This window comes from Calypte anna, chromosome 19 (genome assembly GCF_003957555.1).
Source record: "Calypte anna isolate BGI_N300 chromosome 19, bCalAnn1_v1.p, whole genome shotgun sequence".
Taxonomy (NCBI): domain Eukaryota; kingdom Metazoa; phylum Chordata; class Aves; order Apodiformes; family Trochilidae; genus Calypte; species Calypte anna.
The window spans coordinates 2315847-2329891 of NC_044264.1; the positions used below are offsets into that span (position 1 = coordinate 2315847).

General features: G+C 50.3%; 1 protein-coding gene across 1 annotated transcript in view; it reads right to left on the minus strand.

Annotated features, from left to right (window-relative positions):
• GTF2IRD1 (GTF2I repeat domain containing 1) overlaps positions 1-14045 on the minus strand; it is a 65518-nt gene that overhangs the window by 8696 nt on the left and 42777 nt on the right. Inside the window, exons 13-22 of the mRNA XM_030462395.1 lie at positions 13203-13283; positions 11443-11532; positions 10931-10990; positions 10257-10322; positions 9570-9753; positions 8389-8447; positions 8143-8208; positions 6951-7034; positions 5507-5690; positions 4768-4796 (exon numbers count right to left, since the gene is read on the minus strand). Of these exons, the coding sequence (XP_030318255.1) occupies positions 4768-4796; positions 5507-5690; positions 6951-7034; positions 8143-8208; positions 8389-8447; positions 9570-9753; positions 10257-10322; positions 10931-10990; positions 11443-11532; positions 13203-13283 (903 nt within the window). The remainder of the gene's footprint in view (positions 1-4767; positions 4797-5506; positions 5691-6950; positions 7035-8142; positions 8209-8388; positions 8448-9569; positions 9754-10256; positions 10323-10930; positions 10991-11442; positions 11533-13202; positions 13284-14045) is intronic.

Below are 14045 nucleotides of genomic sequence, written 5' to 3' on the forward strand. Positions count from 1 at the left end.
GCTGTGGGGCTGTGCTGGAGAAAAAAAAACACCATCTGAGGTTAAAGCAGATGAAAAGGGAACAGGGAAACTGGTGTCAGTTCTGCAACAACGGAGGAAAGCAGGAGGAAAAGGGATCCCTAAGGACAGGCTGGTGCTCGCCACCAACTCCAAAGTGATGAGCGGTATCAAAAAGAAATTAATTTCCTGGGGAAAAGCAGCAGTGAGGGGTGAGGGCCAGGATTTGCATGATGAGCAAAGGGAGGAATGAAGCAGCTCATCACACCAAGGCCAGCAGCCATGGGGAGAACTGGTGGGGGGGACACTGTGGCTGTGGTCACAGCACCAGGGAGGCTCTCGCTGCCGAATTTCAGCACAGAGGCACTGACAAAGCAGAAGGGGTGGGGAGAGAGCAGGGCTGTGCATCCAGATCTGCTGAGCAGACACCACCAACCTCAACAGATTTCAATTTCCAACTCAGTGGCACCAAAGGAACAGACAAACTTCAAGGGGCTGGGTGACAGACACCCTGCCTGGGTGACACCCTGAGGGCAGCAAAGTGTTCAGGCAAAGATGGGGCACAGGAGCAGAGATGCAGATGGATCATGGCAAGGCAGGAGTGAAGGCAAGGTCCTGGAATAGTTCCTGGGAAGCAGGAACTTGGGCAGGAAAACAGGCAGGCAGCAAGGAAGTGGAGCCCCCAGCAGCATCTGTCCAACAGGGATCAGAAATGGCCCTGGAAGGGCAGCACAGCATTTCATTTGGTGGGTTACAACTCAAAGGCATTGTCAGTGTTTCAGGAGAAGATTTCAAGGTGCCGTTATGAAATCCAGCTGATTAAGAAAGATAATTAACACCTCTTGTCCTGGTAACCCACATGTGCTGCTCAGCCTTCAGCAGGGGAAGCATCCCAGCAGGCTGAAGGCAGCACATCCTGAAGTGCCTGAGCACAGCCAGGATGCAGCAGCACCCATCCTGATGAGCACCCTGAAAAGAAGCAGGTTTTGGGGTCTCTAAGGAACACAGCAGGATAAGAGCAGCAGGGAGCAGGAGGAAGGAAAGAGCAAAGCAAACACAAGGGCTGGGGTGGCTCAGGTGCCTTCCCATTGGCATGAGGATGCCACACACAGAGGGAAAAGGGAACAAAAACCAGGCAAAGAAAAAGGGGATTGGTCTCAGGGAGGTGCTTAAAAATCAGGCTTTGAGGCTCCTCAGCCATGCATGCTACCTGTCTGATGTCCACCTTCAGACAAGAAACCAGCTGAACACTAAAAAAAAAATTCCCCCCAGGTAACAGCAGGGTGGATCAGAAGGAAAAAATCATTTGAAATCATTTGCTTGCTCCTGCAGGGATTACACATCAGGGCTGGGGGGTGAAGGAAGAGGGAGCATGGACCTCAGAAAGCAACCTGGTGGTCGAGTAAGATGCCTCCACTCCCATTACCACCCCATCAAGCACTTCCCTCTTTTTTTTTTCTTCCTTTTTTTTCCTTTTTTTTCTTCCTTTTTTTTTTTTTTCCTTTTTCCTTTTTTTTTTTTCCTTTTTTTTTTCTTCCTTTCTTTTTTTTCCGTTTTTTTTCCTCTTTTTTTTTTTTTCCAAAGACTTGCCAACAGAAGGCTCAGCTCATCAAAGTCTTGCAGAGGATTGTGCTTTTATGAGTAAAAAAAAAAATACTTAAAGGATGCCTGGATGTGTGGGTTTTTTTTTTAATTAAAGAACACTGCCTGCCCTACTTTATTAATTGGAGTATGGGAAATAATCTATCAGGGTGGTAGGGAGTTTGGGGAATAGGACAGCTGGAGCTGATGTACATTTTCAATCAAAGCAGATAAAAATTAACATACAGAAAGATTTTTGTGTGTGTGCTAGATGACTTCTGCTTGATTTATTTTCTTTTTCCAAGTGCTCAAATGAAGCCTGTTTTGTATCTCTGTGCCTCAGGAAAAGAAAAAAAAGAAAGGATAAGTGCTGAGTTCATAGTGCTGGAGCTTCACCCCTGCACTCCCACTTCTGTTTTAATGCTGAGAGATGATTCTGCTTGGAGAAGGGTTTCTAAAGGTCTTCTTGTAGAGCAGAGAGCAGAGGTTGGGAGGAAAAAAACTGGAAATCAAAAGGAAAATCTCTTGATGACAGGAGGGTTGGGTGAAAGCTCTTGGGGACTCCCAAGGGTGACTTCAGGGCCCTCATCTCACCTCCAGCAGTGGCTGCAAATCCTCACTGCAGCAGGTGGCTGCAGCCACTGACCTTTTCTGGGCACTGAGCAGAACCACTGGCTTTATTTTCCCCAAATCCAAGCCTTATTCCCCCAAAAAAACCCACCACCTCCTGCAAACAGCATCCCTGCAGGCACACAGGGATGCACTGGCAGCATCACCCCCCCTGCAATCCATTAGGGGGGAGATACCATCAAGAGAGAGAGAGAAATGACAAATAAGCTGGAGGAAAAGCATGCTTGGTGCTCAGATTATACTGAGACCCTTTTATCTGTTTCTGTCACACTTTAAAAAATGGGTGTCCCCAAAAGAGAAAGAGAAGGAGGCCATTCCTCTGCCACCCTGCACTTATCTGCTCTTTGTAGTGCAGGAGGTGCACAGCTTGTTTAAAGCAAATTACATTTGGGGTAACTAAAATAAACCCAAAGGGATTTTTTATTATTATTATTAAAAAAAAAAAAAATTGTGAAATTTCCATTTTGCCCTAAAATGTCTCACTTTAGGCCAAAAAGATCCACAGAGAACAGAAACTCCCTGTATATGCAGCCACCTCCTGGCCTTTCCAGCTTTTAGATACCTTTGCAATGCCACCCTGCTTGGGAGTAACTATTGCTTTCATTTTAATGCTCCTCTGCAAAATAAAAGTGATTTTAATTGATTTTCTTTTGATGCCAAGCACGCCCTTCTGCTGCTGCTCTTCCTTTTACACAGCAGGACTTTACTACACAAGACTCAGGTAAAAAGAACACTCTTAAATTTAATTTTTCAATGATCTAGTTGGAAATCATTAATTTTGTTAAGGCAGGTGGAAAGCTACACAAGCCAAGGCAGCAAATGTACCACTGTGTTGCCTCCATAAACTCGTGTGTAATGGGGTGGAGAACAGACAAGAGGTTAATCTCTGTCATCAGGGATTTTGGGGGGTAAAATAAAAATAGCTTTTTTTCTCCAGGAGACATTCCAGGGTTAGTTTGACTGCTGGAAAATAATTCTAAATCCTGGAATTGTCTCTGAAGATTTAAGAGATATCTGACACAGTCTGTAACAAATGGAGATGTCAAGTAAGAAAACCCCCTCACCTGAAACTGCTTTTGTTTAAAACCTTGTGTTTTAAATAAGAAGGAAAGCCCTGAGCCTGGCAGGGATGCTATAACCTCCTCCTGAGCCTGCTCAGGTCCCATAATACCCAGAATAAAAGATGCCTTTGGGTTTGTGCTAGCACAGGCCAGCTCGTGGTGGGAGCGTTCAGCTGGAAAAGGAGGAGAAAAAAAATGTTGTGCATCGAAAAGAAAATCAATTTTCCTCTACATCTCTATCTATCAGGCTGCATTTCCAAGCCAGCTGGCAGGGTGAAGCATTTGCCTTCTGATGTGCTCCTTTGTTAATGGTGTCATTTGTGTCAGATCAGTGTCTCTTAACGTAATTACAGCGATTAGGGTGGAGGAAGGGGAAGACAAGATGCGGCTGGAGCAGCGGATGCATCCTTGGCATCACATCCAGCATTGCAGACACCTAATCCCATGGAAAACCAAAGGTCTGCAAAACTTGCACTTCACCAAAGGCTGGGTTGAAGCCCAGCTGCTGTGAGCTGGCTCCTGGCTGCTTAGAATAGAGATGAGAACTCTGAGGCCGAGGTCCACAGAGGTCTCAGATCTCCCCATGGACTCGGCAGGGCCACACGTGGGGTTGCAGGGGGTTGGCACTTGGACCATAGTCTGGAGATTGAATTTCTCAGTCCTCTTGCCTTTTGCTAGAGCCCTCTTGGGTGTCTAACATCGTTTTTGCTGGTCCCAATAAGGGCAAACAAATGTTTTCCTCTCTGTCATATTTGTCTTCCCTAAACTGTGCCACCCCCATGGAAGCTGGGCCAGGGAACAGGAAGCCATCAATAAAATGACAACATTTCTTGTGCCCATCTGTGCTTTTCCAGCAGTTGTAATTGCAACCATTTAAAACCCAGGCAGGTTTTTACCTAAGAGCAGCTCTTTTCTGGGCAGCCTAGAAGTGAGAGGCAGAGCTACCAGAGTGATGTTCAGGGAACAGCATGGCTCTGGGATGCTGATTTCTGTGTCTGGGTTTGGAGCACAACCCAAGCACCCCATCCTTCCCTCTCCCACATTCTCCCTGGTTGTATCCACACCTTTTCACTGCCACCCTGCTGTAGCCCCATGCAGATCCATGTGTTTAATCACTCCCTTCCCATGACCCTCCCTCACCCCTGAGCCCCACAGCTCCCTGATTTTATTTTAAGGAAGCACTTAAGGAAGTGAGGGCTTTCTTAAGAACAGAATGCAGATCCCTGACCAAGATTAGCTCTTGAAAAACACCAAAAAACCCCACCAAAGCAACACCAAGCAGCACTGGGGATGGTGTTAAGGCCAGGTCTCTCAGTCAGGGGAGCTTCAGTTAATGCACCAAGCAACAAAACCCAAGTGGGAAGCCCAGGAAAGGGAGGTCAGGGGCAAATCCTCCAGCTGATAAAATTACTGTGCACCATCCACAGTTTACAGCTCCCTGACCAGCACCAAACATCTGGTCCATGCATTGCTTAGGCAAAAAGGCATCATCTCTTACCAGGTTTGGGGATGAGTCCTTGAAAAGGCCTGTAAAAAATAAGGGGAAAAAAAGGAGATTTAAAATTAAGTGCCATTGGGAAGCTGACATGTCTGGCCTGAGCCTGCTCCTGTGGCCCAGGGAGGGTTAGGGACCAGCCTGTCCCTCACATGCTGTGCCACAACTTGTGCAGGAGTTCCATGGGGATGGGGTCCCTGCAGTCCCCAGGGACACACTCCCTGCTCAGGGCACCATGGGCTGTGTTGGAAGGAAGACAAGGAGCACCATCCAAGGAGAAGGGGATGGAATCACTCCTGAAACTTGATTTTTCCCTGTCTCACCCTACAGCTGCCTTTCCCCTCCCCGCATGCATCCATCCCCTTTGGCTGAGAAACCCAAGGGGCTCCCTGGTGCCTGGCCCCTCTCTGAGCACTGTGGGAGCTTCAACACTGCCCTTGCACCAGCAATGAACCCAGCAATGTTTCTCCTGTCTCCTAGAAAAGGGGCTGAGATTTCTCTGCCCACACAACCACCACACTGAATGCCACATTTTCTCCTGCTGGTGCCTTCCCCACCATCTCCTCAGCCAGCAGACATGAGGACAGAGCAGGAATCTCTATTTTTTGGTCTCCTCCTTTCTGTCTCATTGTTACCTGCTGACTTCATTGTAGACTTGGGGGATGGAGGCACATCCAGTACTTACAGCCCTGCCCTGATGAGGGGTCCCCTCCATCCCCCTGGGACGCCTCTCACCACGTACCTGGTCACGGTGAACTTGATTTTATCAGCCACAGCCAATATCCTCTCCAGGTTCTGGGAGCCAAAGGTACAAGGCTTCCTGAAAGGGATTCCAGGGGGCAGCCCCTCTATGATCACCGACCCTGGGTTGCTCTTGATTCGTTTGTATGGCACTTGCACGGGGTATTTAATCCCCAAAGCCTCACCTGGGAGAGAAGCAGGTGGTTAAGCACAGGAGATTCCATTGCTGGCCCTCCAGAACATTGTATGGGTGGGAACAGGCACCTCAAGGCAGCACAGTTGAGCACCAACATTTTCAGACCATCTCCATGCTGGGATTTTAGGGGTCCCAAGGCAGCTGCAAACAGGCAGCAGAAGTGGTGGGGCTGAGGAGAGGCACCACCCTGTGCTGTGCAGGAGCAGGGATGGAAAGCTGCTCTTTGCTTCAGGACATCACAGCACCACACAGAGTCACAGAATGTCAGGGATTGGGAGGGAGCTCTGGAGATCATCTAGTCCCTGCCAGAGCAGGGTCACCCAGAGCAGGATGGCATCCAGAAGGGTTTTCAGTGTCTCCAGAGACAAAGACTCCATCACCTCTCTGGTCAGGCTGTTCAGTGCTCTGCCACCCTCGAAGCAAAGAAGTTCCTCCTCATGTTTAGATGGAGCTTCCTATGGTCAAGTCTGTGCCTGTTACCTCTTGTCCTGTCACTGAGCACCATCCTCCTGACACCCACCCCTTAAATACTGATAAATAAGCTTTGATAAGATCCCCCCCTCATTCTTTTCCAGACAAAAAAGACCCAAGTCCCTCAGTCATTTGAGTTAACTCCATAGCCATGTTTCCTCTCCAAGGTCTGGCTGCAGGACTGAGGCTACACATTCCCTTGCTCTTGTAGCCACCTGGGAACCTGCACAAGTCTTACACCCACCCAGAAAACAGGGATTAACTACATTTCCCTGCCTTGCTTGACAAAAAACAGATGCTGAGGCAGACAGGCTGTGGGACAGCCCTGCAGATCCTGAGGAGGTGCCCTGGGGACAGAAGGAGCAGCATCTACTCATCCCACTACATCCCTCCTCATTCCCTTCCCAGCCTCCCTCCACCCCCTGCCCTCCAACTGCTCCACAACTCTATACTAATGAATTTTCCATTGGTGTTCTTCATGGAGAGGGGAGATAAAAAAACCCAACAAATCATGGCCAGGGAGGGCTGGCAGCAGGAAGGGCTGCAGCATGGTCCTCACCACAACCTCCCCTGTGCTGCACAGGAGATTCCTTTGCAGCAAGAAGCACGTATTCCCAGATAAAATTCTTCTCTTGGTGGCCCCACACTGGGTGGGAAAGGGGAGGTGAGAGAAAGCACCTGGCAAGGAGGAACTGAGAGGAGAAGGAAGGGATAGGGAGTGCAAAACTTGGGAGGGGATAAAGGGGGATTTCAAATCAACTCCCCCCTGGTTTCTCACCATATTTCTTATTGAAGAGATCCTGGACTTGTTCCCGCAGCGTGTTAGCAATGTCTATCCTGGAAAGCCTGGCATCATAATTCTCTGTAAAATAAAGAAACAATTATGGACTTCTGCTGGCAAATTAAAAGGCACTCTGTGACTTTTAAGTAATGCCATTTTCTAATTATAGGAAAGTCCTTATCTTGCAATTAGCTAATCTCTGGAGTGGGCCATTCAAAGTCCTTAAAAAATAATCTAAACAGAAATATGGTTTTTTTTTTCTTCCCCTGCCTGTTTGCTAAGAATAAAAGCTGCATGAAATCGAAGATTCAGTTGTGATAATTACCAACATTAAAATAAAACACACTCCAAAGCCTCTCTGAAAAGCCAAAGCCTTTGAAAAGCCTCCATCCCTCCCTGCAAACCTGCACAGCCCCCTGTGGCCCAAGGGAAGGGGTGCTTGAGTAGGGCAGCACTTGTTCTTGAGCCCTGGAGCTTCTCACCATCCCTCCTTCCTCCAGTGGAGACTCTGTGCTGGACAGGAGAGGTGCTTGAGTGGAAAAAGTCCCAGAAAAGGCAAAATCTGAGGCTTGGAAGACTTAATTATGTATCTCACAAGGTCAGACAGTGAGATAAGCAAAGCTGGTTAATTAGGGCACCATCCAGAGCAGTTTGAGTCTCTTCTTCAGACCTGTGGGACTGCCTGCTCTGGCTGTGTGTGTTGTCTTCTGGTTTTCTGTCCTTCCCACCCTCTCTCCTCCCACCCATCCTTGCCTTGCTCCTCTGTCAACCCCCCAAAGCCCTGATGCCCACAGCTGTTTGGCTCTTCCCACATCTGTTTGCTCTACATCATCCCTATTGCTATCAGTCAGACAAGAGGCCATGGGCTTAAGCTCTGCCAGGGGAGGTTTAGGTTGGATATTAGGAAGAAATTCTTTACAGAGAAGGTAATCCCACTGGAATGGGCTGCCCAGGGAGGTGGTGGATTCTCCATCCCTGGAGGTTTTTAAGAAGAGCCTGGATGTGGCACTGAGTGCCATGGGCTGGGAACCACGGGGGGAGTGGATCAAGGGTTGGATTTGATGATCCCAGAGCTCCTTTCCAACCTGGACTATTCTATGGTTCTAGATCAGATTCTAGAGATTCTATGATTCCCATGACAGGCCAGGGGCTCTGTCTAAACCCTCCTGAGCTACCTCCAAGCCCTCACCTTGGAAGCCCTGTCTCTTGATGGAGTCCTCCAGCAGCGCCTCGCTCGAGTCCCTCTCGCCGGCAGCTGGGACAGGGGACACAGAGGAATTAGGATTCACGGTGCCACCCAGGGGAGACACACAGGAGGGAGGTGCCAAAAAACAAGGCGGGGAGGGAAGGCAAGAGATGAGCTGTAGGAAAATGCTCTCACTCCTCTCCTACCTAGTCCTCAAGGGCCCGGCTGCCGGGCGTCTCGCAGCCCTACCTTTGGCTGCCGGGCTGTCCGACACCGGCTCCTTCATGCCCTCTGCCAGCAGCTCCGGCCTGGAGAACAGGGAGAAGCAGAGGGCACCCAAGTGAGGATCCCAACCAGGGACACCCCACTGCTCCAGCACCCCCTGGACAAGGCTCCTTACAGCCACACCTCACGCCTGGCTAAAGCGGTTTCAAAGCTCCTGCAAGGAAGCGGGGGAGCTGTGGGAAGAATTTTGGGGCTGCCAGATTCTTCTGGGGTGACAGCTCCCAGCTTGGGGTTAAGCTGGTGATGGCTGAGCAGCTACACACCTCGAGGGGACACAGCTCTTGGGGCTGGGAGAAGCCATGCACGGCTCCTTTCAACATACAGAGAGCCCCAGAAATTGCCACTTGGGTATCTACCACCAGTGAGGTGGTAGAAGGGCTTGCTACAAGCCATGCTGAAGCTGAGCTACAGAAAAACAGGTCTGGGGTGGGACAGAAGACAACCCACAGTGTGTGGGGGTTGGCTTGGGAGCTGCTGGTCTGATGCCACAAAATCTCCATGCTCCCAATGTTTGTTTTGTGTTTCAGCCACCTGCTCCGTTGGTTGTGTCAGCTCTCTCCTCTACAGGAGGAAGCCAAGTCAGCACTTGGGTGAGAAACCCCCCAAAATACCTACAAACATTTTAAATCCATCTCAGCTGGATCCATTCCCTCCTTCAGAGCAATTCTGTTGTGTTACATTGGTGGTGGTGGCATCTCATACCCCCCTGTGACAACCTCTGCTCCCCAGCACAACGACAGCACCTTCCCTGATGCCCACAGCATCCCATGTGCACATCTGCAGCTCAGCTGGAGATGCTTCCCATAGGAAAACCCTCTGGGGCTCCCAGCTCCTCTCCTTGCCCCTCACCCAAGCACCCAGAAGGTTAAAGGCTCCTTCACCCACCCTTGGGTACTCCCTACTGCTGTGACAAAACCTTTGCAAAAAGCAGGTTAAAACCCCAAAAAGATGTCAAGGGAGAGATGACAGCAGCACCACTGCCTCTCAGGGATGGCTCCAACCCAGCAACAATCCCTGGCTGCTTCTAATCAAGCAAATTTATAGAAGGTGACCAAGTGATGGATGTTCCCCAGGACACTGCCCAGAAGCAGGAGCTCCAAGCAGGAACATCCTTCCCCACAGGACACCCACTCCACCTGCCTTACCTTTTAATGACAAACTGGATGTTGTTGCTTGCTTGCAAGATCTTCTTCAGCTTTGCAATCCCAAAGCAGTTGGGGCGCCTCAGCAGGATGCCCTCTGGCAAACCCACAACAAACAGGTCCTCAGGGTACATCAGGAACTTGGAGTAGGGAACTTTGACCGGCTCTGATATTCCTATGGCTTTGGCTGTGTGGGGACCAAATCTCTTTAGCTTGCTGGACCCCCATGTTGGGTCAAAGCAGGAGCAACATGATATGTCAGGGGGGGCTGGGTTAAAGAACCTTTCTGAAAAGGGGGAGCAGAGCATGCTGAGTGCCAGCCCCAGCACCAGGGTCCTACCAGTCCTTCCTGGGCCATGCCACAACCCCCTCAGGTGGAAAACCCTCTCTGATGTTTCAAACAAGTGATGGTGGGAACCACTTTGGACCTTCCAAGGCCACAGCAGCAATTCCTGGGCTGCAGCCAGCAAAAAGGCATTGAGGAAACCAAGGGGAAGAGCTGCAATAACAAAGCCCAGGGAGACTTCAGATGCATTTGTAAGCCCAGCAGACAGCAAATGAACAAATTAGATTGCACCTTTACTCAGCTGCTGGTTTGGAAGTGTTAGGTGACATTTCAGAGCAATTAGCAGCTCCCCACAGCAGAGGCCAGCACTCAGTGTGATGAACACGTGTTAATGACAATCTCACCGTATCTTGTGTTGAACAAAATCTCAACTTGTTTCCTCAAATGACTTAAAACGTCCCCTATACCATCTGCAAAAGAAAAAGAAAAGAAAAAGAGAGCAATGCTCTGAGAAACCAGCTGCCTCCAGGGCAAGCAGTGCAGGAGAGCAGCCCCTGACCCCTGGCAGAGCCAGCTGGGGCTCTTCCCCCCTTCCAGATGGGTGCCAGTCCTCCAGCAGCTGCCTCCAAGCTCTTCCCTGAGCAAGGAAGGGAAGTGATGCAGCTGCACAGAGCTGTGCTAGCAGCAAGGAGGAAAAAAAATGCATGAAAAAGTAAATCCAGGCAAGAGAGGAGAGGGAGAGGGAGAGGAGAGGGAGAGGAGAGGGAGAGGAGAGGGAGAGGAGAGGGAGAGGAGAGGGAGAGGAGAGGGAGAGGAGAGGGAGAGGAGAGGGAGAGGAGAGGGAGAGGAGAGGGAGAGGAGAGGGAGAGGAGAGAGGAAGAGCATAGAAGGAGAGGAGAGAGGGAGAGGAGAGGAGAGGACAGGACAGTACCCTTCCATGCTGAGCTTTACTGAGGCTGAGTGCTTTGCTAATAAAGGAGGAAGCCCAGGAAACTCAGCCCAAAATACACCTGTATTCATCCTTCCTTCCAAGAACTTGTAATGATCAGGTGATGCCTGGGATCCACCACACACTCACCTGATCCCTCCAGCTGCTTTTCCTCGTGTCGTGACTCCTCGCTGGAGCTCTTCTCTGTCCCTGCAGGGAAGAGGAGGATCAGTGGTGGCCAGTGTCACCAAAACCAGACCAGACATGAGTAGGGGGTCTCAGGGTCCTTTGCAGTCCCCCAGCTGCCCCCTCCCCTCACTAAGTTCTGAGCACACATCCCCAGTGCAGGCCCAGGCTGGCAGCAGCATGCCAGGAGCAGAATAAACCCATCACCTCCATCCAAGAGGTCTGCCCACCCTTTGCCATGGGCTTTCCCAGGGGAAATCCCAGCCAGAAGCCAGGCAGAGGAGCTGCAGAGAGGCTGGGCAGGAACAGGAGTGCTGGAAAAGCCACCAGTTTGTCTGTCCTGGTCAGACTGAGGCCATGGCTCTGGAAGCAGCTCCTGACCCCATCACCTCAGCTCCTAAGTGGTTTTTACTCATTTCTGACACACATAGCAACTCCCTGAGCCCCCAGTCTCCTGGCTGCTTCACTTCTGGTACCTGCTGCTGTCTCCAGGATGTAATTCGACTCCTCCGAGGCCATGTGCGTGGGCACCGGGTCCTGCATCTCCTCGGAACCGGGCGATCGGTCTGCGGGCAGAACCCCAGAGGCAGCTTGCATGTCAGTGAAGGGGGCACCATCCCCAAAACAAGGTTCAAAGGGTCCTGGCTTATTCCCAAAACAAGGTTCAAAGGGTCCTGGCTCATCAGAAAGGGCTGAATGAAAGGCCCCCTGCTCCTGCCCACCAGGACCCTGTACCAGGAGCAGGAGGCATCTGCCCTCTCCCTCCTGAGGCCACCCTGATCTTGTCCCTGAAAGACCCCTCAGCCCAAGGGAAAGAAGCAAAAATTTCTTCCTGACCTCCAGGGAAGATGAAGAGAGCTTGAAACAAGTTAATTCCAGCTAGACACTCAGTTTCACATTAAAAAGTTAATGCTGCTCGACTTAGCCACTCCACTGTGAGAAAACTTCCTCTCAAGCTCCCTTCCTCCCCCAAATCACACCTCCTCGGGCTTCCCTTACAAAATCTGCATGCCTTCTCCATTTAAACCCATCTCCCCTAATGCTGGGCTTTCCAATGCCTTCAAAGAGTTCTCCAAATTTAGCTTTAAATACACCTTCAGCTAGTTTAAACACTTAAATCAGGTCACTTCTTAATCATCACCTCACAGGATAAATAATCCAAATTTCATCAATTCCTCCCTGTAGGTGAGCACCTCTTTTCTATTAACCCTCCTCCTTGCCCTCAGCTGTACTCCCTCTGATTGAGCTTGATCTTCAAACAAGGTAAGAAAAGGGGGACTCTGGGCTTGAAGTGTGATCTACCCAGCACCAGAGAAGTGCTAACACCTCCACCTCCTATTTGCACACACCATGGATTAATTTTCCTCCCTTCCATTAGCTGCCAAATTGAAAATTAAAATGTCTGATCTACTCCTGTACCTTGTTCCTCCCCCTAACCACACATTATGTCCATTCCCTGGTAATCCTGGAGTGACTCCCCAAATATCACTGCATTCAGGGGAGTGCTGGGTGCAACTGAGATGGCACCAGCATGGCAGGACCAGGTGTCACAGCTGTCCTCAGCATCACTGGCCCTTGGGCACCTTGGGAGTCCTGTTGCTGCCCTCATTCCAGTGAGGATATTCATTCATCTCTGTAAAGCACACTGAAAATGCAAAGTGCAAACCAACCACTCATTAAACCCTGGGGATCATCCTACCATTTGGTGTTCCAGGCTAGTGGAAAAAAAACCTCTTCAAGCTGCCTCTCAAGCACCCAACTGCTCCTCTCCATCACCACTGACCTCCTCTGGGCAGAAACGTGGAGAAAGGCATCAGCATCACCAATTCCAACAGGTCTGCAGCAAGTGCTTAACATTAAACTACACCGACTTTTCATAACCAGGCTGCTTTTCTAAATTAAGGACCTCATCAAAAGCCTCTCATGCTCCTTGGGATCCTCCAAGCACGTGTGTGAAGGAAAGCAGCAAACCAGGCTCACTTTCTCCAGGGGAAAGGCAACACAGAAAAGTGATGAAGGAGAGAGAGAAACAAGAGCAAGCCCTAAACTACATCCAGGAAACCCACTGATTCCTGATCTGACCCTTAAAATGACCTTCAACAAAGAAAAACCACAGAGCACAAGCACAGGGGGAACTTCAGAGCTGGGAGATACCCCACAAATTCCTCTTTTCAAAGCAACAGACCAAGACCCCTCTGCAGAGGCTGCTGCACCCAGCCAGTACCCCAGCACCCACCTGGCACAGTGATCTGGATGATGTCCAGCTCATCAGGCTCAATTTTGATCTGCCTGATCCCACCCAGCTCTCCTGAGGTACCTACCAGGGAAAGGCAATGAAAAGCAGTCACCAGCAGGAAGCAGAGACACTGGAGCTGTGAGCAGGGAAATAGGACTGGCCCTGACTCCAGTGCCAGCTGAACACTGGGCAGCAATGGGGCTTTGGCCAAGTTGGCCAAGTGGCATTGCATGGAGGTACCCAAAAAGCACCCATGGGCGTGGCCTCTGCAAACAACTCAGCTGGCAGGACCTGCTGGTGTCCTCAGACTGGCTGCTGACCTAATTCCCTGCTTGTTTCTTGGCTTCCTCCACTTAAAACAAACTGGGTCATCAATAAGAGTTGGGGGGATGCAGGAGGAGTAATCTCCACTAGGCACTCCTGGAATTTTTAATGCTCCCATGCTTTTGGTCAAGCCCCTTTGCAGACCTGTGCTCTGGGAAGGATGAGCCCCACACCAGAGCACAGCCAGCCAAACCCAGCAAGATCCAGCATGGATCCCAGAGGATGCTGTGTGTGGTGCTCAGCCCAACTGCTCCTTATCTCCAGATAAATTCCCTCAATCAGGATGGGACTGATTCCCTGAGGGGCTGAGTCACAGCTTGCAGGACAGGAGGGCTCAGGTGGAGTCTAGTGGTCCAAGTCCCTAAACCTGGGGAAAAAGTGTGTCCTCATTGTGAGTGCTCAGAGCACCCACACCCCTGAGTTCCTGGTGACCCAATCACTGGGGCTTTTAGGGAGAAGGAAACTCCCAGATCAAAGACCTCCCTTAGCATCCTTGTTATTTTATTTCTGCACTTTTGG